Source organism: Aptenodytes forsteri, unplaced genomic scaffold, assembly GCF_000699145.1.
Source record: "Aptenodytes forsteri isolate BGI_AS27 unplaced genomic scaffold, ASM69914v1 Scaffold63, whole genome shotgun sequence".
In the NCBI taxonomy this organism is placed as follows: domain Eukaryota; kingdom Metazoa; phylum Chordata; class Aves; order Sphenisciformes; family Spheniscidae; genus Aptenodytes; species Aptenodytes forsteri.
Genome location: NW_008794709.1, coordinates 2557934 through 2583504, shown reverse-complemented (window position 1 = coordinate 2583504; position 25571 = coordinate 2557934). Strand labels below are relative to the sequence as shown.

At 42.2% G+C, this 25571-nt stretch overlaps 1 protein-coding gene across 4 annotated transcripts in view; it reads left to right on the top strand.

Annotated features, from left to right (window-relative positions):
- The window catches only part of JARID2 (jumonji and AT-rich interaction domain containing 2), a 235876-nt gene that overhangs the window by 96729 nt on the left and 113576 nt on the right, over nt 1-25571 (top strand). For all 4 annotated transcript variants that reach the window (XM_009273717.2, XM_019470610.1, XM_019470612.1 and 1 more), the window contains one exon: nt 2231-2366. In XM_009273717.2, coding sequence (XP_009271992.1) covers nt 2231-2366 — 136 coding nt within the window. The remainder of the gene's footprint in view (nt 1-2230; nt 2367-25571) is intronic.

The window sequence follows — 25571 nt, the reverse complement described above, 5'->3', positions numbered from 1 at the left end:
CTAGCTCCTCGGGGACTGCAGGGCCTGGTGGAGGAAGGGGTTTGTTCATGGCTTCAGGACAGGCCTGGTGTTTCACAGGGCAGAGGCTAAGGAAAGCAGCATGTGTCTGAGTATGGCTTACATTAACAGGGCTCGATTGTTACACGTGTCTTGTGTATGCTGGGCTTAAAGTATATAAAAATACAGGGTGATGGTTTTGTTGCCTCTTGGTGGGTTTCTGTGTAACTCATCTAGGCTTCAGAGTCAGGAGCAGTGTGCCTGGCCAGAGGGCTCTTCATCCTCTTCCTCACGTTTGCTGCTCATTATATTAGGAATTTGTACAAATGCTGTTGAAGAGAGTGAGCGGTGTCTGCAGGCCTGTGTCCGGCATGGACGGGTGCCGGAGGTGCTTACAACCATTTCCTAACTGAGCATGGTTCCCTTGAAGACTTAATAAGTAGTTTCTGTGACGACAGAAATGTGTGACATCCCGCCAGGCCCTTGTCAGTGGGATTCCTGTACGGGTTTCCTCTCCGTACCTACCAGTCAGTGGGAACGTAAATGGGGCATCTTTTGGCAAGCTTTGTTAAAATCGAGCAGGCTGCAGCCCTCCCGTGTTTAGTGTCGCTTCTGGTTAGGGCTGAAGTTGTGCTGGCAGCAAAATGGTAAGCCGGAGTTGTTTGTGTAAACCTCTGTTGACAAAATAACTGGATGTACTAGTCCTTTGAAAATGCTTGCCTGGAGATTTTTTTTTTTTTTGGGTTGCTGTGGGTGTTGGGTTACAAAGTTTGCTTTCTTGGCCCAGAGCTGCCTGTGCTCTAAAGCTCCCTGGGCATAGCTCAGCCTTGTTCAAAGTATAGTAGTTTGTCCCTTGTGCGAAATGCACATCCTGCTGCCAAAATGCCAGCTGCTTTCACGGCACTGATTGTGTTGCCTTTTTTTTTTGCCCTTTTTTTTTTTTTTCTTTTGGCCAAGTAATTTGTCATACAGTTCTTTTTTGGGGATTTTTTTTCCTTTTTTTTTTTCCCTTTTTTTTTTTTTTCTTTTGGCCAAGTAATTTGTCATACAGTTCTTTTTTGGGGGGGAAATGTTTTTGATCACAATTCAGCAGCTGAATGCCAATATCTCACTAGAGGAGCAAAGAAAAAGCTATCAATGGTCACCCTAAACTATGCTTTTTTTTTTTTGAAGTTTATAGTGTTGGTCACTTCTTTATACCATCTGCTGTGTCAAACTCTCCTGCTTCCTGGTGTGGATTGCTGATGGGGCTTTTTGGGGTTTCCAGTGGAGTGTGGCAGTGTGCTGTGGTACACTTACCTAAATAAGGCCTGCCTAGAAATGTTAATCTTTTTGCTTGGCAGTGATGTAGCCCTTGAGGAATTCAAGGGCAAGAATGCTCTAATAGTGATTTTTTAAAGACCCTGAGACAATTATAGGGCTTATGAAAATATGATGACTTACCTGATCTCACTTATGTCTTTATATCAATTTGCTGACTTAATTTATTTGAATGCTAAAGGCTTTAGGGAAATGCTTTTCCAGGTAATTAATCTTTTAACTAAAGCAAGTACTAAGTATGACATATAGTAGTATTCCTTTTGACAATATAGCATTTGCCTCCTAAAAATAAAGTAGAAAACATATGCCCCGTGGGCCAAATTCCACTTTGCTTTACGCTGAGATAAATTCAGAATAACTTAATTGTTATCAATGTACAATTTCATTGTAATGCTGCGATAAATGCAAATCACTAAACCAGAGGAAAAAAAAATCCTGAGCCAAGAGGCACAAACCAAGGCCAAAATGGCAACAAGAGAAGTTGGTTCACAAGACTTACCTCTTAAATTTCTGCAACGTTCAATGTAGTGGGTTTTTCCCGCCCCCCTCCTCTTAATTATCTGGGAGAGCACTTCCTGGCTGTGACAAATTTCTCCATAAGGGATTCATTATGAGGATTTTAACAAATAAGTTTTGCCTCCTGTCTAACACCTGGTACATGGCTACTGCTGTTTGCAGGATAGAGGGACTAATGCTCTGATTTGATGATAATAGTTATGTTTCTGTTCTTTGTTAGAGCTGGTCGAGTTTAGGTTGCATTTTATTACACAGTATTTTTTTTTTTCAGCTTCTGTCTCTTTTTTTTTTTAATTACAAATAATCTGTGTAGCCCTAGGCTGTTGGGTTTTGTTTGTTTTGTTTTTGTTTCAGATGCATGCAATTAATGTCTCCTTTCTGTTTCCTTCTTGTTTAGGATGACAGTGATGGGATTCCCTGGTCAGAGGAGAGGGTGGTGCGGAAGGTCCTTTATTTATCTCTGAAGGAGTTCAAGAACGCACAGAAGCGGCAGCACGGCGATGGCATTAGCGGGAGCCTCAAGGCAGTGAACGGTGAGCTGCCTTTGCGGTACTGTACCACTGGAAGGACTCAGTCCTTTTCAATGCGGTTCTGCTGTAGCAAGGAAGGAGACCAGTGCACCATCTGGCATGCACCGTGCCCTTTTGATCTGTACAGAACTTGTTTCTGAAGTGCTTAAAATGCCTGGTTTGAACAATCCGTATGTTTCAGTTTCTGGTGAACCGATTGAGATGGGGATCAGGGTGGAGGGTAGGTGTCAGGCAGGAGGACAGGGCCAGGCTGCTGTTCGGTAGAGAAGGAAGCTCCTCTGATCAGTATGCTACCTGATGTTGTGAGTATGTTGACAGAGAGGGTATCCATTTAAAGGTGATTGGCTTCAGTTATCTTGGGGAAGGACAGCTGAGCAGAATTTACCAATTCTATGTCATTTAGATGCAAGAAACTGGCTAACCAGCACCTGTAACTCTGGAGTGATCTCAGTCCATGCTGTCTATTGTCCAGAGGTGAAATAGCATAGGACCTACATAAAAAGATTTAAGGGACAAACGCTGGGACGTTGGACTCCCTTAGTTTAGCAGTTCACAGAGCAGTTGTTTAAAGGTTTTAAAAGGTGATGTAGACAAACCTAGATGACAGGGGCTTGAAAAAAGTTCAATTTTATTTATTTAATCCTTCAGCCAGTTATTATCTGTTGCTCCCCGCCTTCCCTTACAGCTTGCTTAAAAAAGCCATGGTGTCCTGAGAAGTGAATATAAAGCGTGCCTCTTTCAGATTCGCTCCCTGACACAGGACCCTTTCTTGAAAAGGCTTTGTCATGCTGGCTTGAGCCTTGAAAGTGATGACTAGCAGGATTCAGATTTCTGGGCAGGCTTACGGTTTTCTCTTCACTCACAAGAGCTTATTTGTTTCTTTATGGAGGTTTATGGCAGTTCCTTTTAGGCATGTGCATAACTATACATGTGCTAATGCATTAAAGCAGCAGCTGGGTGCGTGCTTGTTAGGTTATTCATATTTATATGTAGCTTGTGTTTTTGACATGGTGAGTCAAATTTCACTGCGTTTTCACTGAGTATTATTGCCAACAAGGCAAAAACCTAGGGGAATGGCTGGATAACTACAGGCAGCATGATAAAGTTACTGTATTGCGTAAGCAATTGTAAACTCCTTAATGTGATTAAAGAAGACCTCAGACTTCTGAGTTCAGTAATAATATCAAATACTGATCTGATGGGAAGGAGCATCTAGCTTTAGCAGCAAGCCATTAATAAGCTTGGAGGTGTACACAAAACAGCGCTGGCTTTTTTCCCTCCAACACCTCTGCATCATTGATCTTCTGTCAAACACAATTTCTCTTGGAAAGTTTCTTATTCCATTGTGGGGGTTTTGTTTAGTCAAAGGAAAAAAGTCTAAAGGCGTGAAGCACAGTAATTGTGTGTTAGGAGGCTTTGATGGTGTGCCAGGTTACAGGATGACTGAGGTTTTTATGGTGTCTAGTTTCTCCAAAGGCAGCTTAGATGAAAAGTGAGTTGGCTGGGAATGCTGTGTCGATGCAGGTACCAGATACGGAGTGTGCCACCGGCTTCCTCTGGCAGCGGCATGGCTCGCATCTTCAGAGCTTGCTTATCGCATTGAGAACTGTAGCGTTTGGTGCTTTTTCTCCTTCACAGAAGTAGGTGATCAGTTCTTTGGGGGTTTGGGGTTTTTTTTTGAGCCAGAATGATAGTCTGTGTTACTCTTTCTGTTTGCTAAATGATTCTTTAAATGTCCTGTCTCAGCGCGGCTCTATTTCAACATCACTGTCCAAAAGCTTTTTTTATCCACTGATGTTTGGAAGAATGTTTCATTATACAGAGAAAAAAGATTTGCAAAAGGGAGTAGGATTGATATTGTGCAGTGACATTAAGAAAATCTATTTAAACATAGAATGTGTTCATTACATCTTTAAAAAAACGTAGCCTCGTATTTTCAAATCCACAGGTGTCTGTGGACTGAGGAGAAAGCAGGTCATCCTAAGAAATTACTGAGCTATTCTGAATTTAGGGAAATGTGGTATTTTAAAGGTGAACCTTAGATCCATGATTTCATACTGTTGGAGTAAAAAATATTTCCTTGCACATGTCCTTTGTTCCAACGTGCAGGCCACAACTAGTGTTTCTTGTGTGTTACTCCAAAAGGTAGCATGCAGTTAAATATAGTTTTATGTGAGCGATCTCTTTATTAATGTTCAGCACCCATAGCTCTCACAGAGGGGGGCAGGGGGAATCTAGCTGAAATAATTTGAAGTTAAATGTGTTCAGTGCCTCTGTAAAGCTGGGCTCCCCTGGCTTGAATTCTGGTTAGGGTGCTTTGCCTTGCCAAACATAAAGGAAAGTGTAGGGTTTGTGCTGCACAACCCTCTTGCTGTCCCTAGTGAACTCTAAAGGGTATTTGCTCCTTTAGCTGTTGAAAATCGAATAGGTCACCTTCCAGTACCTGGCAGATTTAACCATTTTCAGGAGTGGGGAGGAGGGGTCTGAGTGTGGTCTAAGCTCTCTGAGCTCCCTGCTCAATGTGGAAGTGTGGATTGGTCTCACGTACTTCTGAGAGCTCAGGGGACAGCGAACAACTAGGTAGCAGGATTTGATCTTAGTGCCACCATCTGTAGTGCAGAGTGAGTTTCTTTGTTCTGGTTTTATAAGTCATCCCTTAAATTTATTTATTTATAGACCTGCAACCTGTAACTTGTTTCAGTAGAAAGTACTTACTTTTGGCAATAGAGGAAGGTAAAATACGCACCAGCCCCTTGCAACCGGTGTCTTTAAGAAGTTCTTAAGGATTTGAAGTGGCTGAAGTTGCATAAACGTGCTACAAAAGTTGCTTTGCCAGTGTTTGCCAAGCTACAACTTAACTTGTATGAAAATGGTTGTCAATGATATTTCAGCTGGTGAGTACAGTAGTATTGTTAATGATTTGGTAGCTGGAATAATGGTGCCTCTTTGATTGATAGTGTGAAAAGCAAGTTCATTTTAAACATGAGAGATGAACTTACTAACAGGAGTCTTTTCTGTACTAAAGTTTCTGCAAGCTCTAAGATGTGCTGGTGGTGGCACAGAGACAATTAACTTCCATGCCTCTCTGAATAATAAAAAAAAAATAAAATTTAAAATAAATAAATAAAAATTCAGATTACTTTTGGAGACTATATGTATTATAATGCTTTGGCTGTCTCTGCCTCACTATTAAAGATATTTGTTATCCTGAAAACAATCCTGCCATTTTCAGTTTGTGGCTGAAACCCTGTTATTTAGGTGGTTCTGGTTAAAGTAGCAGGGTTTTCTTTGGGGGTGGTAGTGTGTTTGCAGGTCTCCTTACTCCTACCTTTTTTATATCTCCTCTTCACCTGATAATTTTTGCTTACATGCTTGTGCTGCCAGTTATTTTTCATCCTGTTTTTCTGCTTTCTTTACTCTCATTCCCCCCCACCCCAGCTGGAAGGATTTCAGAGAAAGGCGAGCGGGTATATTATGGCTGTTGTATTGGTGGATATATTGCATGTGTGTTTATGTTGACTAGATACTTGCAGAGTACAGAATGACAGCCTACAGTATGCCTTTGTTTGCTATGTGTTCCTCTCCAGCACGTGGGAATATAAAATCTGAAGGAGGTGCTTCTGTAGGTTGTCAAGAAACCCTCTGCAGCCCTAAATGGGATACTGGAACTCTGATTATGGAAACAAGGTCGTGTGCTGGAAAACCCAGAGGGACCTCTTTAGTGATTTTGATTACTGCTGCCTGTCATTTGCGTTAGGATTTTAAGAATAGGGATTGGTGTTTGGAATAGTGATACCAATTTTCAGAGATCCTTGTCTAAAAAGGAAAACTAAGTCCCTTGGGAAATCGTTTTCTTCTTGTGTAGCTTAGAATGTGAGATAAGGCTGTAAAAAAGGCAATGAAAGATGTAATTATTGCTTGTGTTCTGTTTATGAGAATAAATCCAGTACCCTTGAAAGAGTATATCATAAAGCAAATTTTTATGACATAAGATTTTAAATTCTGTTTTTCAAAACTTGTGATAAAGAAGAAATTTGTGATACACAAGTACTAGCATTTCGTAAATGGAAAAAGTGCCAAAGTTTGCTTGTTTGTTTAAGGTGGTTAGTTAGTCTACAGAGATGACAAACCAGACATTAGAATTATTCAAGCAGATAGTGCGTTTTCACCAGCTATACTTTGTCCTAGAAAGGTGTCATGGCAATTTCCAAACATGCCAGCTAGGTTAAGCTTGTGGCAAACATGATCTAGTTGGGAAATCAAATGTACGCGAGGGAATGCTTTAGTTCAAGGCAGAAGTTGGAAGTCTTGCTCATTTAGTAAATAGAGATGAGTAAAAATATGTAATTTTGCTATTCTGAGAGATTTCACCTTACAGTTAGGGTTGTTAAAATCATTTATTCATTTTATATGTGTTCTTTAAACAGAGAAGGAACAATGTCAGCACTTTGACGGAGGTGGTGGTCGTTCCATGGATGGCTGTGGTGCCCCTTCCTCCCTTGTGCTGGTCTGCTCCTGCCCTCGGCCATTCCTGCACAAAAGCTAACATGACTTTTGTTGGAGGTTTGTTTTTTCCAAAAATGAAATGTCTCTGCACAGAGAGGCAGGAGGCTCTGAGGCAGCCTGTGGCAGGACTGCAGTGCCAGACCCAGCGGCAGCAGCCTGCTTCAATGCCTGGGTCTGCCCATCCCTTGGCTGCCATGCTGGGTGGCCAGGCTGGCCAGGGCACGCAGCAGTGCTATCTGGAAATAGCTATTTTTGTCATCGCTGCACGGATTTTCAAGTGTTTCCTGCTCGCTGCACGGGGGCTTCTGTCGATGCCCCCCAGCGGGCCATGTCAAAATGAAGGTGCCCAGTGGTAGGGTGGAGTGGGGCTGGTGAAACCTCTTTCCCTGGCTGTGTAGATGGTACCCCAGGCACGGCGTAAAAATTGCGACAGACGAGTAGAAATGCCTAAACACAGCTAAGCTGGGTGCTTCAGCTCAGTGCCGTGCATTATTTGCCAAAAGCCAACTGTGTGGGGGTGGCAGCAGCTGCCAGCAGGGCAACCACCTCTTCTCTGGGCTGAGGCCATGTCTCTTCTCCTCCCACTTGTGCAGATGAAAACACAGCAGCCCTCAGGGAAGTGCTGTTGTCTCAGCTGTGCCACTGCGTGCCCAGAGCAGTGTGTGCCTCCTTCCTCCCTGGTGCAGACAGGTAGGGTGGACCACCACCCAGCCTTTAATTTTGAACAAGAAAGTAGCCCTCTTCGTTCACTGTGATAGTTCAAATATACTGGTAACTTAGTATCTCTTATTTCTGAAGGCTGCAATTAAATACTGGAAGAAGGTTTTATGCTAACGTTTGCCTAGGGAGCTTTTCACTCCATCAGTGATGTGAAATTGCATTTTTGTTGACAGTGGGTAATGTCTGTCTGTCTCCTAAGCTTTAGTAGAAGATTGTAAGTGTGCCAAGGACCCTTGTCTGTGTAAGTGGATTTTTAAAATGCATTTACAGAAACAGAAATACCTCTTTCAATTTTGCAGTATTTCCCCTTTACGTTCAGAGTAAACAGCTTTTTTGGCTAGTTTTAAACTGTGATTAAATATAGATGTTTTCAACTAAAAGGTTCAGAAAATTAGCATTTCAGCAGATTTGTCATGGCACTCAACATCACTTTCACTTTGGTGCTCACTGTCAAGTGAATTTAAAGATTAACAAATAAATAACAGGATGTTGGGGTTGGGCTCCATTGAAAATTTCCAAATCTCTTTTCCTTTCTTTGTTTTTTAGAACAGAATTCATTTTTGAGCCTGCCAGGGACTTGCTTGTTCATCGGCTGACACAGGCTCTTTTTGCCTTTTCCATCATCACCACTTATAAAAATTCTGCAGGCCAAATTGCGCCCTCAGTGATCTCTACCCAATTCGATTATGTCCAAATTGTGCTCCTGTCTTAATACAATTTCAGTGTTCAGCAAGACTGCCAGAAAATTTTCTCTTGCAGGACACCCATCATCCTTTTTTTTCTCAAACATAACAGAGGTGGATTTTTTTTTAACCAGAGAAACAGAGGAATTGTGTAATTAATTTTCTTAAAACTTCATTTCATGGCCATCTAAAAAAGAGTTGCTATTGCCCCGAGTGCATTTCTAGTCAAAGTAATTCTAAAAGTAATCTTGCCTCCCTGCATATTGCTAATTGTAGGTAATGGAAAATGAAAACGACAATGAAGAATTTGCAGAGGTGGGTGCAGAATCTGTAGGAGACTGAGTTATTGTAAGTCTAAAATAAATAAGGTGAGGAAAGGTAAGAAAGAGTTCAGCAGTGGCTGATGGGTCTGGTCCCCCTCCTTTCACCTCCTGTCTTGTGCTGGCTCTGCCATTTGTCTGCCTGTGCAGTGCAGCCAGTTCAGCAAACTAAAGTGGCAGAAAACTAGCCAAAAATGATTTAAAAAAAGAAATAATTTTCTTCTAGTTTAATGAACTACAGAGGTTCATCAAGAGGTCAGATGAGCATTGAGTGCTCCTTTGGTGGAAATGAGGGGCCAGAGTACGTTGACTGAAAGCTGGAGGAGGTGGAGACCAGACTTGTCCCTTTTGATAGTAGCAAGCTGCTTGGTTGGCACAGTCATCTTGTCTAACCACAGCCTTAGGATTGGCGCAGTCGTCTCGTCTAACCACAGCCTCAGATGCTAGAAGGGACAACAGTTGCCAGAAATAGGAGCAAAAAAAGGTGCAGCTTAAAAACTTCTTTGAAAAGTGCTTCACAAGTGTAGGTGTTAGATTTATATATTTCTTAAACAAACAAACAAAAACCCCAAAAAACCCACCACTGATGTAGTGGTGAAATTCATTGCTTAGACTGTGCATGAAGCAAAACTTTGCCTTAACCCCAACAGGGGACAACAACTTTGACTCAGGGTCATTCTGCATAGCTGCTGCCTCAGATTTATTGTTTGTATCAGCAGTCTGGAGAGCACCCTTGAGTGCGGACAAGCAAACTGCTTCATTCTGTCTTTGGCAGCCGTAAAATTGCCAGCCAGCCTAAATTTGCACCTTGACATCTTCTTGGCTGGCATGTACAGCCAAAAGGATGGTGGTGGTTTTGCCTCGTAGGATTGTCAGCTCTGTCAAAAATTGTACCTTTTGTCGATTCTAGTTTCCGTATTTTAGAAATGAGAGTAAGACATAACTTATGCAAAGCTGCCTTTTTGACTGCAATATTAAGTGAGAATCCAAAGCGGTGCATCTAACTGCCAAACATTTCTTTGGTTGGCAGATAAAGAAGTTTAAATTTGTTAATAAAATTTTTTTTTAATGACTAGATTTTTTATGGGATGTTAAAAATGGAAGAGATCTGCTTAGAGCGTTGTCCTTCATACTGACAGGTTGGGGTGGATGAAGTTCATGCCGGTGATGTGCTGAGATGAGAACTGGTGGTTGGTGCTGGTCACTTTCTCCAGCTGTTGAGTTGTGTTAAGAGGAGGTAGAGAGATAACTTGTGGTTTACATAGAAATCAAAAGAAAATGTAACAGCTGTTAAAGGTGTTGTAAATGATGGAGTTCCACAGCATGATTTATCTGGTGGATCATGCTATCAAAAGGGGTGGAAAGCTTGCACAAAGTGCAGATACAAAGTGGAGATGAAGGCAGCAATCCAGCAGTATGCACAGAAAAAGTGAGCACAATGCTTCTCTAAGAGCAATAGTTCTCAGAAGGCATGGGAGGGGGGAGAAAGGTGCTTTACCTCTTTCTGTCTGTCTGATGCCCAATGCTTATCATTATTACTATTATTTTAGTGTTTATTAAAATATTCTAGTGGAGACCAAAATTCTGCAGGTTGGAATACGTAGCTGCTGCTGTAAAGAGGGTTTAAATTTCAGTATTCCTGTTGCTCCCCATTGCCCATGATTGGCAGAAGGGAACTGTGCATTGAATAACTAGTGTTTTTAATTTGAAGGACAGACAATAAGGGATATAACCAGAAAAGCAGCAGGGAAAGAAAAAGTCAGTCATTGAAATAGCATACTCTATTTTATTAAGAAAATAGGAATGCGGCAGGAAGTAAAATCAGTGTCGCAAGTAAAAGCAGAGAGAAGTTTCAATCATACACACAGACTGTGTAATACAGGTTACTGTAGTCATTCCTAGGGAAGGCTTTCACTAATTATTTTTATGCTATAGCTTTGAGTTAGTAGTGCAAGACCACGTTTTGTGAAGCACTTTCAGAGTATTAGAGAGAATGCATTTTCAGTCTTCGAGGGCCTGTCTTGCGTCTTACAACCTCCACAGCAGTTTTTCCTTGATGTGGGGGGCATTTTAGAAATGGCTTGCTGTTTGAAAGAGTGGAAAGAGTTTGAGAACTATTTGGTCCAGCAGGATGTTCTTAAGGCCATTAGGCTGTGTTTAATCAGAACAGATGTCATGTGTGCTGTAAACCTTATCATGTCAGCCCTGGCAGGAAAGTGGTTTTAAAAGAAAAAGTAGAAATTAGTGACAGATGGCTGTAACTGCTGATGGGCACAGTAGCCGCTTCTGCAAGTTGCCTGACACAGCTGCCAATGCACCTTACTCTTCACCTCAAATACCCTCCATTACCTGTGTTCCCAGGCTTTGACTTGTTAAGCATAAGGGTTGCCAATCGAAATGGATTTGGGGATCCTTGTACTGACGTGCAGTAAACTGAAAACATTAGTAGATTGATATTGCATTATTTTTTAGGTGTCATCAACCCATGTTTGAACGTAGAATTTCTGCTGTGAAAAGCAAGAAAATCAGTCACCTTTTTGAGCAACAAAACTCTTCAGGAATTAGTCGTGTTCATTTCACGGCTCATAACAGCCTGGGAGATTGGTCTGCGCTCTGAGCTCATGCCTCCACGTTTCGGTTTGGTTTTGGTGGGATCTTTTTGATTTAAAATCTCCAAGAAACCGTTCTGAAATAACTGCTGTCTTTCGATAACTGATGATGATGATAGGTTCATCACATAGCAGATACTTCCCAGTGCTTGTTGGGTGAATGTTTTCCGGAAAATAAATATAGCTTAGCACGTATACTGTTAAGTCATAGCAGATTGCTCTACATTGTAATAAATGTGCATGCATTTTAAAATCTGTTTTGTGTGTCTGGCTAGCACAGATTTATTACATGCAGTTAATGTGATGTTGTATCCAGAATTAGATGAATACACGTTTTCAATAACCTGCCTTTGATGTCCTTTATTTCCCAGTTTAAATGAATTTAATACTGTGAAGGGGGTGTCCAGTCAAAGGTGTAGATGTAGAAGCCTTGTGCTTAGGGTGACAGGGGATGACAGTGACAAGCTTGACTCGCACAGTGTTGTTTCTGGTACATCTGAAGGAGTTTCCAGCTCCGAGAGCTAAAGGCTGCTGAATTTCCACCTTTATCCATCCTGTTTTCTCCCCTCACAAGACTGTTAGTGAGCGTTGCAATTGCAGTCGGGACCATGTGATGTTTCAGATCTGTCCACTAAGAGGCTAACTCATTCCAGATAAGCCTTGAACAGACAACATTCATTTTTTACTTTGCTCAGAATTTCCTGTGCTTTGTTCTGCATCTGTTTGTGAAAGACTCTGTTATCTTTGAAAGCCTTCATCTTGTTTTCTTTATTCAAGCTATACGCTAAAATGGAAAAAGGGAAGAGCTGGAAGGATCCCAGCTGGAGCAATCTGCCAAGGATCCCACAGAGGGACAGAGCTGGCAAACTCCTGAAACCTCTTCAGCTGACCTCTGGTGAATTTGGGAAGCCAGGAGATAAGCCACTTCTCCTGCAAAAGATTTGGCCTCAGCCAGCCATTCCGACTAATGGCCAAAGACCACACCAGCATTTAATTGCATTTTTCTCCTCCTTCGCTCATCCCTCACTTAGCTTCAGTAGCAGTCGACCTTAAAAATACTTCAGTTCAGCCTCTTCTTAGTCTTTGTGTGCGTGTGTATGAACAGGCGTGTTAGAGGTAAATCACGCCTTGACACGCTCTGTTTCAGCCAGGTTGCCTCAAAAGCAGATTCTTCCTAAAACACCTCCCTCGGACAGTGGTTGTCTCCTCTGGTGCTGTGAAAGGTGAAAGCGTTTCATGGCCAACTGTTTTTGAAGATGCTCTGTTTACTGTGGCTGCAAAGCAGCCCAGTGTTTTTATGTCATGCCTGCTGTGTATGTGGAGAGATTGAAAGAAGCTTAAAAGTGATGAAAATGGCACAGGAGTAGTACAGTTTTTCCCTTTCTTCACAACGTGGGAATTTTCTTTCTGCCGCAGGGCAGAAATGCTGTCACAATGTTAGCAAGAGGGTGCTAGAGCAATGGTAGAAGCACGTCCTCTCATACAGGTCATTGAGAAAAGGTATCTGGGTTGTATTTGAAATGTACAGATGCAGGTGTATTGGATGGAGAGGGTTGAAGAGGAATTTCATCCCCTTCTGTTTTTTCTGATCCCTGCTCCCTTGCTGTGATGTTGGGATCTCGTTTCAGAGCCTCAGGTGCTCTCTTGCCCTCTGGCTCCATATGCCAGAAGGAAGCAGTAGGGTTGCGCAGAGCCTCAAAACTGAGGCATCGTACGGGAGTGGGCTGGGGTTGGAGAGAGGCATATTCCTGTTACACAGTCTGCATGGAGGGCTCCTGTTGGTTCCTGTGGTGTGTCTGTCCAGGAACATGCTGCTTCTCTTCCAAGGAGAAGAGTCCCAACAGTTTTTTAACGTGACAATCTACTTGACAGGACAGTAAGCAAAGAACTTTTATCGTTTTGCCAACATAATAAAATCTGGTGCTTTCTACAGTAGTTGTTTTGCCTCTTTACATTTTGGGAGGTCAGCAACAATTACCTCCAGGTGGAAGCCATGAATAAGGGATAGGAGTTACCAGAATGTGGCTTGAATTCCAAATCTTCTTGAAACAGTTGTCGCTGCTCTTCTCCCCACTCCCCAAAATCAATTGAAGGTGGTCTTTTGTGCAGCACCAAGGTCTGTGTTTAGGGACTACTTGTCAAGTTTTATTTAGATGGAAACCTGTCCCAGAAGCTTTACCTCATCTCATTGTCCTGCAGGGATGAACTTCAAATGCCAGTTTACATTTGCCCGAAAATGACCTTCTCTAATTGGAATGGACAAGGCTGTCTTAGCTAAGTAGATAAACACAGTCCATTTGCAATTGTAGATTTAAATGCACTCTTTCATAGATTACCTTCACACAGTATGGCGGTGTCCTTGAATATTTAAAGTCTCATTAGCAAGAGACCAGAATTGAAGAGTAAAAGTTCTTTGTGAAAGAGAGGTTTTTGAGGCATGAGCTAATGTTGATCTCTCCTAGGCTGGAGGAATACTGTTTGGTACAAAGTCCCCTTTATGCCAGCATGGAAGGCGCTCCAATAAAAGTGGCATGCAAAGTCTTGAAGGTTGATTAACATCCAGAGCATAACACAGGGTTATATACAAATCCTCTGCTCATAAAGTAGAATAAATGGGCCGTTAGTTAAGGCATTGCTTAGTGCAGAAAACCACCTTTCTTTCTGTTATGGAGCTAGACGTCTGCCGTTAACAGCCTGGAAAGCAGATTTTTTTTTTTTGTAGTTGACTGATTGGAAAAGGGAGTTTTGATACTGTCTGCGAACTTGAATATTAGGGTTTATGAGGAAGATGGTTTTGCAGTCCTTCAATTTCCCTGGTGTAGCTGGATGTCAAGATGGTGCTGGATTACCATCTGGCTGGATCAAAATTATAACTGCTAAGTAAATTTCTATTTAAAGCTTCTCAAATCATCTTGGACTCAGTGGGGATAGTCTCATGAAAACTAAATTTGCAGGAAAACTTAGAAAGGAACAGACTCTGCTGAGAACGGCAGACTGCTCTTCAGTTTGTGCCTTCCTACTTCCAGGAGAAATTCTGCCAGTACAGACAAAGGACTCAGAAACTTTACCAACGTTTTAGGAAAACAGCTTTCAGCTCTTCTCCAGTGACTGCTTTCCCTTCTGACCTAGGTTGACCAGGTTCTTTTTCAGGCAACAGGAACCAGGAGTAGACTGAAGGAGATGGTGTTTTCCCTGTCGGCTCCATTTCCCTTTACTCAGGTTGAAAGCAATGGAAAAGTACTGGTTTGGTGTCCTCTTGTCACGAGAAGACTTCAGTTCCCTAAAGTGCTAAGCGTGATAGAAAGAACCTCACTGAGCTTTTGACTTGTTTTTGTTTTCTCTAAAGAGGAATCGTCTTCTGCAGCTTGAAGGAAGAAGTTAAGGACAGGCAAGCATTCCTCAGCCCCAAGGTTTGGGAGCGGGTGGTAGTGCCAAGTTCAGCAGAAGGATTTGAGGAATTCTTCCAGTATGAAGAGGGGGGAGGTGCCCTCTATAAGAGGCAGGTTTTGCCCCGATGTGGCCTGTTAGGAGCAGAAGAATATTTTGGAAGGCAACACCTACTTTCATAGGGAACTTCCTGCTCTAACCCAGGTGGGGACATGCCAAATGAAAAAATGACTTCAGAGGAATTAATCTGCTAACGTGTAAGAAACTTCTACTGATTATGTAAAAAAAACATGCCCCTCTTTGCCCCAGAAGCTTATAGCTTGACTGAACGTAGGTACCGTTTTGAGGAAGAAACTGGGTATGGCCCTTCTGATTGAGACCTTAACACAGAGCTCGTGCCTTGGTCAATGACAGCATTTCATTGCAGGAGCTCACACATCCATTGGAGAACTTAAAGAAATAAGCTGGCTTATTATTTAGTTGGAAACTACAGTGAAAAACAAAGGGAAAGCTGCTGGAACCTCGTGGATTGCAGAGCTTCCCACGGTGCATGTTTTTCCCCTCAAAATTCATTCAAGTATGATCTATGTTTAAGACTACGCAAGCTACAGTTTTACTTTACATACTAACCAGCGATGTGCAGCAGATGTTGCTGAAAACATTTTGTGGCATCTCTAGAAACAGAGCATCTCAAACCTGCATAGGTCCCTGAAACACTGACGTGTGGCTTCCTTCTGAACTGCAGAGAAACTGTTCCTGGTCCAAATCTAGCTGCGTCTGCTGCCAGTGCCTGTTGTGAGGGATATTCCTATTTATACTGCTTGTTCTCTGTGAAATGTAGGTTAGGAATTTTAGCTTATGACTGCTCATAGGACAAATAATTCTCAGATACTTCCATGTTAATATCAGTGAATTAGGAGTACTCCCTCTCTGTTTGCCTACACTCTTCATTGTCTGTCATCGTCCTTTTTCCTCTCTTCTAATCGGAAGGAGGAAAATGTGTTTTCCTGTTTCTCCGTGTACTTTTCCTCTCCAGCTACTCGTATTTTTCATTCTGTCTTTGTCCTCTTATTTTTCTGTGCTCCCTTTGAAGCGGGAGGGTCTGTTCCTGCGCACGCCGTGCCATGAGGACAACTCCAGGCTGCTTGCTTGCAGGCTCAGCGTTACAGCGTGGAGATCATAGATTTCTTTTTCATCTTCTTCCTCCCCCTCCTCCCACAAACTCCTGGGCCATCCAGCCTAATGTGAGAGCAGATTGGCCTTAGTATTTGGAGAAAAGATCTATAATAAGCACTGGGGACATGCTGGTAAAAAGCATCAGCGTGGTATACCAGCTCAGTTGGAGTACTGACTGTACATTAATTCTCCAACTTATAATTAGCTATATTAAATTCCAATTTTCTGAAAGGAACCATTATCAAATAACACTCTGTTTGAAATCTCAAAGAAACATAAGGAATGAAAGCTTAGTCCTCTTATGCTTTCATCTTTCAGAAGCAATCCCTATCTCAACATCTTGACCTACATTTTCTTTTTACCCTCTCCAAGAAACATTGTGTGGATTTACTGTCTCAGAAGGGAGGTAAGGATTTTTTTTATGCATGTGTGTTGACATATAAAGTTTGGGGAAAACAATGAGGCCTTCGTGTCCCCAGTGACTTTTTTTTTAACTTGAAAGTGTTTTCCATAATATCTCTGAGGCAGATTTTAAGTTCAGAAAGAAATTAAATGTAAAAAGTCCCCCCATTCCTTTACAGGTGGTCCAGTTTTATCTGTCTAGCTTCTGCCAAAGTTTTTCCTGATTTTACGTACCAGTAGAGAAAAAAATTGGACTCTCCTTCCTTCTCATACCCTGCTCACCACTTGGTAAAAAGAAATTGTATGACTGCATCCCATTAAACGGGATGGGGGGGGCTTTTTTTTGGGGGTGGTGGTGTTCAAAATGATGGTTTTGTTCACATTCATTCTCGCCCTTACTGCGTAGCTGTTTGCTGTTACTAATAAACAGTTTTACACGGGAGTTAAACCTTGACCTGGGTGGCCCGAGTGTGCGAAGAACCAAAGGCTATCAGTGCTTCAAGCAGCTGGTTACGGGCTAATCGGGATCCTGGCTTTGACACTGACAGCGATGATTCCTGCTCCGTGTACCGCCCCTTTTCCAAAACGCAGCACGGCGTACCTGCAGTGCTACTTTCCCATTAGACTGGTCTGTCCTCCCCTGTTGAGAGGGTGGCTCCAGTACCCACGGTGTGGTTGATGCCATCCTTTCTGCCTCATCCCACCACGTGGGGCTATGGTTATAAAGCAGGACATCTTCTCCCACTGCAGGATAAATGTTGCTATAGCCTCATCCCATGTGGGGACAGGCAGAGTTCTTCTCCCATTTGTTCAGTATGGTTTTGTTTGGTGTTTTTTTGGGAGCTGGTGCGTGTTTGTGTGTGTGTGTGTTAGCAGTCTGAACATGCAAAGTGCTAAATGCATGCTAAGCATTAATACTATTTAATAGTCTTTGTAGCTTGAGTTGGGCTTGGTAGAGATGCCTTGAAACAGTGTAGGGAGGGAATGTTCTAAGTCCAGGAAGACTTTCGTTGTCTGAACTGCTTCAGTTTAATACGTCTCTTTAGCTTTTTATAGGGTACTGTGAATGTATGGAGGGATTCCAGTCATCATTTTTGTCTCTTTTTTTTTTTTTTTTTTCCTTCAGTATTGTCACATCATCTTGAAATAGAGTTATGCAGTGTTTTTTTTGAATATCAGTAATGTACTTTTGGCTCTAAATCAGGTTTTTTTGATTGTAGTAATACAGTGGTGAACTTCAGCATACACACAGCCTCTTGGGTATATTTTGAAAGCTCAGTTACTGTTTACATCCTGCATTTCCATGCTGTTCCATTGCATGCACCTTCTACCCCCTCACCCCCATTTCTCTGATGCTGTACTTAAAACAAGAAATATGCTAAGGGGTGTACAAAATTCAGCTCTTCATTTTTTTTTTTTTTTTTTTTTTTTTCCTTCAGTATTGTCACATCATCTTGAAATAGAGTTATGCAGTGTTTTTTTTGAATATCAGTAATGTACTTTTGGCTCTAAATCAGGTTTTTTTGATTGTAGTAATACAGTGGTGAACTTCAGCATACACACAGCCTCTTGGGTATATTTTGAAAGCTCAGTTACTGTTTACATCCTGCATTTCCATGCTGTTCCATTGCATGCACCTTCTACCCCCTCACCCCCATTTCTCTGATGCTGTACTTAAAACAAGAAATATGCTAAGGGGTATCAGCCTTCAGTTACATGAATGGATGGAAGGAAAATTCTGTGCAATTAATTCTTTTTCGGGGGGTGGGGGGGAGGAATCAGTATTCTTTAAAAATTGCAAGATAGTACTTTATCTCCTTTGCTTATTTGGAAAGATAAAATTGTTAAATACACATCACTGTATAGTCTTGATTGTATAAGTGTGTGATGATGGTCATTTCAAGGTTTCTGTTAAGTCAGGAAGCAGCTAATGTTGTTCCACTTCCCCTTCTGATGCCCTGAAATGTGAGCAAAAAAAGCTGTTTAATAGCAGCACAATATTTCATGGCGGTGGAATTTCTTTAACTCCTCCGGGGGGTGGTGTGGCAGGAAGTCTCCTTAACATTTCAGAAGCCCTTTCTCCAGCATCAGGTTTTCAAGTGGCTGGCCCCCTACCCTAGCTCTCATCTCTTCCCCCTGTGGTTCGCCTGTAGAGCTCACAAAAGGGAGGTGAAAGTAAGGTTAAGATGCTGGTCTCAAGACGTTTCATATATTGGTGCTTCGGAGAACTGCATTAATGCTGGCGAGAATCAGTTGTCCCCCCAATTAAAATGAGAATGGTCTCCACATACTCTCTGGCAGGTGGCTGAAGTTTACATTATCTGATGCCTTTAAGCTTGTGTCGCTCTTGCTTTGGCCTGTGCGTCGTTCCTGTGGCGAGATACTCGGAGCTCAGCTGATGGCTGAGTGTGGGCTCCTCCTGCTTTGTGCCCTCACCTGCTCTCCAGTCACTGCAGCACTGGAGCCGGTCTGGGAGGGCAGGGGTTTCTCCTAAGCATCTTCCAGCTACAGATTTATTTCCCGGCGTGTTTTTTTCCATTGCACGTGCCCAGCAGGTAGACGGCTGCTGTGCATCAGAGAGACGTCCGCCAACCCCTGCTGCTGCTGTCAGTGTCATGTAGGAGATGGGCTGGGATCCTTACCTTAGGCAAAGGCTTGGTGCTCGAATAGAGGTGAAATGTCATCGCTCCTGTGCATGCGTATGGCAGAACAATTTGTTCATTCATGTCGGGCTTTCATACTGCACTTGTGATTTCAGTTTGCGGCGGTTGGTCTAAACGTTTTACTGTCACTGTCATGAGCTTCCTCTCCCCTGACAATAACTCTGCAAACAGATTACAGGGGGCTGAGTCAAAACAGCAGAGCAGATCTTCATCCCGAGCATGAAGTGTACTCCTCCAACTTTTAATTTAAGAAAGTGAGGAAATGATACTAACTTGCCCGCCCCCACTAAAAAAAAAAAACTTGCCCCCCCCCCCAAAAAAAAAAAAAAAAAAAAAGAGAGAGAGAAATCCCTTCCTCCTGGAAAGGGATGAATACAGTTCTGCAAGTACAGATTTCACAGAAAGATAGGTGGGGTTTTTTTTTGTTTGGTTTGGTTTGGTTTTTTTAAACTACCTGTTTTTGAAAATATGTTTGAAATAAGTTTGCTTACTGTATGGAAAAAAAATCATTTTATGGCCACATTGCTGTTTCATATGTTAAAATCATGCCAGGTATTTTTTTTTTTAAATATATTTATAATCAATTTAGCAAGCTAGATGTAAAACCAGTGACAAGGAGGAAGGCATCCCAAAAGTTAAAAAGCCGAGTTTTGGGGGCTTTCCAGGTGTTCGAGTTTTTGTGTTGTTTTATGGTGCCTTGTAGCTGCTTTCTCTGAAGGAGAGGAAATAAATGGTATACCGGGTAGATGGTGTCAAGTGGAAGGGTTCACTCCCAGGAAAAGCAGCTGCTGGTTTTGACCTGAAGAGAATTGCCTTTCCCTACTAGCAGTGAGGCACTGAGCATCATGGATGAAATTTAGGGTTACAGATAGAAGCCTGGGAAACCAATGGCTTAAAAAAGTGTTTGAGAATTGCTCAGGCAGCCTTCTTCCCTCCCCTCCTCCTGGGATGTCACAGGGCCTTATGCTCGCGTGGTTGTCAAGCCTACGTTAAGATACGTGAGCACTCAGGCTGGCAGGGAATTGGAAATTTGGCTGCAGGCGGTGCCGGCACATCCCCGGTGTTGCCAGAGGCAGCCTGCTTCCCTGCCGTGCATGTGGCGTTGCCTGGGCTGCCTGCGCTCCAGCTGGGCTGCCCTGACTTCCTGGGGCAGGGGAGGGCTGTCTGGCATGTTGCTGAAGAGGCTAGGGTGTTAACTTAGAAGTGACTGTTTTGTTTTTTTTTTTTTAAAGTCGGTGGATATTTAATTGCTCTAAACTCAGAGATCATAATTCAAGCACTTAGTAGAAGGAGGTGGCATGCCAGGAAAAAAAAAAAAAAAAAAAAAATCCTTGTCAGCGAAAGGTTGACAGCTTGACTCCTGGAGCTGGCTGATGGATGATCTCAGAGTTAGGGAGGGCATGTTCACTAAAAAGTTACTGAAAATGTGGAGTGAAAGTAATTAAAATGGTTTAATTCAAATATCTGTCATATGTGACTTGAGTTGTTGTAGAACATCTAGCATTTAGCTCAATTATTTTTTCCCAGGACAGGAGGAGGACTTTTTCCCTCCTTTTCTTTGACTGAAAGCTCAGAGCATCTCCAGTGAAGAAAGGGCTGAATCCGTACCCACGTCTGCTGGCTGTGTGGGAGGGTCACTGCTGCTGCATCACCAGGCTGTGTGTTCTTGCAGCAAACAAGATCTTCATAGCTCATGTCACATCGGGGGAAAAAATACTTCTATCTGTCTGGAGGGCTGCCCATGCTCCTGGAAAAGGTCGTGAAAGGCAAATCCTCAATGACATGCATTAAAATATCAAATGGGACTATGCAATTAGAAGTATGTCATTCAGCATTTGCCTTTCACGGCTTTTGTCACACAGGGGCAGAATTAGAGACAATTAAGCAGAGGATGACCTCCCCAAAAGGGCTTTCTGGCACTTCTCTTGTCCTTTCCCCATCCTTTTTCCTATGGCACGCTGCTGTGCTAGAATCCTCCTCCTGTTCCAGAGTCTGATGTTTTGCTCACTGTTGAGGTGTATGTAGAAGTCAAGTCCTACATTTATTCCTCCGGTCATTTAATTTAATTTGGTTTACGTGAGAAAAAAGTTAACTCAGGCTGCCTGTTCTTGCTCCTCCGAAGGGCTGGGCTCCCACAGACGGGCGCAGCAGAGGGCTGGCCCAATCCCTGCTGGTGATCGCCTTCACGGGCCTAGGATGCTGGCCGACCTTTCCCGGTTCCAGAAATGGGCCTTTCGTCACCTCCATCTGCCGAGATCGTAAGCCTGTCCTGTTTGTGTGACCCCTCACCACAGATCAGTAGGAACTGTGCTTCGTTAGAGGAAAAGCGTGTAGCAAATGTTCATCAAGATGCTGTTTTGCTGTTGTATCCGGTTTCATGCAGATACGCCGTTTTGGAATTACACAGCCTGTAAGGGTTTCCTAGAACTTGTAACAAATATAGCCAAGCCTTGCTAAGCCTCTGGGTTTTAGCTGCACATCTCTCCCTTTTCAGGCTCCCAAGTATTCGTTGCTAGCAGCGAGACATTGCATGCCTTTTTTTCCCTTGTTGTTTTATTTGCACATTCATATGTTGTATTTTCTTCCAATTAGCAGGCTCTTCCTTGCTTCACTGTGTTTGCCTTTACTTTCTTTCTTCCTCCTTCGTTTATACTCTGTGGAGACACAATTGCTAATTTTTACTTTCTAGTGTAGAATAGCTGTTGTCTGGAGACATGCTCTTGGCATAGCTTTCCTTCTCATGTTACTTAAAATACCAGAATGTCTTTTTTAATTTTTTTTTTTAAATTTTACTAATCTGTCTAGTCCCTTCGTGCCAAGGTATGGGTATTTTTGAAGTGTGGATTTATTGTTCCTTTGTCCATCCATTCCTAGTGGAAGCTTAACTCTGAAATGGGGTAAGGTATGTTACTAAGTCTAAAAGCAAATCTCAGTGATGCCGAGGTGGGGGGAAATAACTGACTAAAAAATGGGACTGCTATAGTGGTGTATTACAGTTAAGATGGCTCTGTAAAAGTAATTCAGAAGAGGGAGGAATTGCCCTCACTTGGTGCTCACATATTGGTGACAAAGACCTAAAATACTGACTAGCTTGCTTTACTTAATTCCTATTTACCAGAATAATCCATGCTCTCTCCCTCACATGAGGGGATATTGATGAAGAACAGGCAAAAATATTTTGGAAACTGAGTCAGTAACTTTTCTCCAAATAACTGTCAAATAGATTTAAACCAAATAAAAGTGGAAGAAACAAAACATTTTAAAATGAAATGCTTTCTTTCACAGGCATGTTGAGGGCTTCCTTGACTCTCTCCTCTCGTGGGATGTTACCCTACTGGTTCTCCATTCAGCCATAAAATTCCCTGGAAAAGGCAGGATAAACAAGATGTGATTGTTTTGGCATAAAAACCAAAGAATAATTTATTCATATGTCACTGATAATTTTGTTAATACCTGAGAACTTAGACTTCTCTCTCTCTCAGTGGTTATGCCCATTTTTCTATCACTGATATCCTTGAACTAAGTAGAGATAAATTACACTTGTGGACCTGCTTGTGCCTGTAATTTCAAATAAAATGCACGTTTAACTCTTTCCGGATTGCATAAGTTATTACCAAACGAGAGAAGATGTCCTGTAGGACAGATGCCCCTGGCATAGCTGCAAATCAAACGGCACTTGTTCTCCTCAGGGAGAAATAAAGCCACTCTGTCCAGCGCCAAAATCGACAGGAGACACACACCACTGAGGGATTTTAATAATAACCCCACATCTCACGTTGTGCTGACTGTCTGTACCCCTCCCTTGAACTTCACTATGATGGTTGGTCTCACTACCTTTATTTTACAGGTGGGTGAGCTTGGGGAAGGGAGCTGACCTCTCCAGGGGCACCTGCTGGGTGGTGGCTGCATCTGGACAGAGTCCAGGTCCCTGCGTCCTAACCGAGCTCTCTTCCTGGTGGTAGTGTTCCTTTGCTTCTACAAAGGGCTTTAATGCCTTCTCTGCCCACATCTCTCTGAACAGCAAAGGTCTATAGCTAGGATCTTGCATTTGGTGTCCTCTTGTTCCTCCAAAGCTTTCTGACTGCAGTCAAGGGGGGCTGGGGGACAGAGATGGATGCAAGCTGCGGACATAAAATACTGTGATTCCTTGGCAACACACAGGAAGAGTACATGGTCCTTGTTTCCCCAGTGCTAACAGGGAGCGCTTATGGTACTATAAAATTAACTGTGCTTCTGTTTGTCAAAACTTAATGACTTTTACACGGCCTGGTACCTACTTACTAGAAGAGCTGCTGCTCTCCCTTATGCAGCTCCAGGGGCAATTGGTGGGAGCTCGATAAGCACAATGGTACCAAAATAACAGATAGGGAGCAGCTGGTGGGGTGGTGGCCATCAGCTCTCTTTCCCCCTCTCTGTTCTGCTTCATTCAGGACAGCCCTAGCTTTTGGGTCTTGGGGCAACCGTTCCTTGGGTTTCCTTTTTCCCCCCTCTTAAAATTTAAAAAATTTGGGAAAATTCAAGGTAGCTATTTGTGGTTTTAAGCTCTGACTTAGTCAGCTCTCTGCATTTGTAGGAAGGGGATTTAGGAGAGATGTATTTGTTCCCCCAGCTTTTTTGGAGTCAGCATTACTGCTGCTATCTCCTTCACCTGTGTATGAACACCTACCCTGTTGCTCAGCCTGTCTGGTACTCCTGTTCCCTCCCTCATCCAGGCCACACCACTGTGGAGCCCAGGCTGATGACCTCCCTTCTGCCTTATGAAGAATAAGGTGCCAGAAGGGGTTGTGTGTCTTGCCTGGGGGAAACGGGGTCACAGTTTTCATTGTGTCCTTAAAAGTGGAGAAATGTCTTTTAATCAGAGTGGTGTGTCCCTCTCAATAATTTTTTTTTCTTTGTATAAACCTAAAATAACAGAAGTATAGACTTCAGGTGAGGTTTTTCTTGGTGTATGATATGTTGCAGGCATTGGTTGATCTTTTTTTTTTTTTTAAATGTCTTCGAGATGCATATTTCACAGATGCATATAAAACTGAGGCTTGAAGTATGTCCTATGACCTGGGGTAGTTTCCTGGCAGAATTAAATTAGGTTCATTTTTGACTGTTAAACTGGTAGAAACAAGAATATAATACCACCACCCCTGACAACCAACCCCCTCCAAACGAAAACAAAACAAAACATCCTTAAGTGTTGTCTTGTAACACCAGAAAAATATAGTTTCAATTAATGCTGCTAACAGGTACTTGATAATGGGCTCATATGCAGGAAACAAGTCACATGAATGTCTTTGGTTGCTTAATAGTGATTTTTGGATGGAGATGTAATGGGAGTAAGGAGCTTCTTTCAGCCTGTATTATTTAATCAGTTCTCTTCGGTGATCTTGTCTTTTGACAGGCTGACAAACACATCTTGTGCTGTTATGTCATTCATGCTTGGCTTCCATAGTAATGATGTATATCTACATATAAAAGCACTCTTCTAGTCATTTATGAAGACTGCACAGGCTATTTGCTAACAGTTTTTGGCATAACAGTACTGCTTTATGCATATGCTGTTATGTACCACAATCAACCTAATGTCCAGTGGCTTGTCATCTGAAAAGCCCATGTACTGTTAATTACCATCATGGTGGCAACACAGAGCATCATGTGGTATAAACAACGACTGTCATGCTGTGGTTTTTTTATTTAGAGACGGAAAACTGTTGTGGTTTTGCATTACCAAATGAGATCAAAATAACATTTTCTTTATGACAGCTATCCTTAAAAACACGGACAGGGAATAGGTATGTCTTATCCCAGAGAAAAATGTTTTGGCTTGTTTTGTTTTTAAATTATGTTACTACCATGAAAACCCAGTTCTTTAGTCTCTAAGACAACCATGGCATGAAAATAGGCCTTATTCCTGAGGCGTGTTGTCTATTTAATATGTAATGTGATACCTTGTCATGCTGTGACAATGTGACAGATGGCATTTGCACTATAAAACTAAATTATCTTTTGTGCATAGCTATACAACAGCTAAATACAGTAACTCTGTACAGTATGCTGATTAATGCAGACTGTGGCAGATGTTTTGAAGATACCAGTATGTTTTAACCTGGCATCAAATGATTAATGGCTTTATTTAACATGCCTACCAAGATTTTGGTAGTGTTTCTGCATGTACTCTGGCAAGTAAGGGCATTTTTGGTAGAAGATAAATTTAGGGTTATGGACAATGGGATATGAATTTGTATTGTACTGCAGCTGTTTGTCTATTACTTCTGGAAAATTGATGGGGACTATTCATTATATATAAGTTTACTTGCAAAGTATTGTTAAAATTATAGCTCATAATACACTGTTAAGTCCCGTAGTTATTAGGTTGAAGGAAAACAAGAGGTGTAGGTGAGCCATCAGTTTATGATATGTGTATTTTCATACAGAATATTACCTGCTTGAAACTAAGGGCCAGAGTAAATATTTAAAGAGCTGAAGGTAGTAACTTTTTCCTTCTATATTTTATGCATAGAACTCGTGTTGGTGGTCTTCCACAGTGCAGTTATACCAAAGAGTTTGTCCGTGTTCAGGTGGCACAGACTTCTCAGACCATGGTGTGGGATTGTTAACCCCCTTGCTTTCTTACATTGCAATTACATTTGTGGCAGCTTTCCTAAAAGAGACAGTGCAAAAAGAATCATAGAATCATTTAGGTTGGAAAAGACCTTTAAGATCATTGAGTCCAACCGTTAACCTAACACTG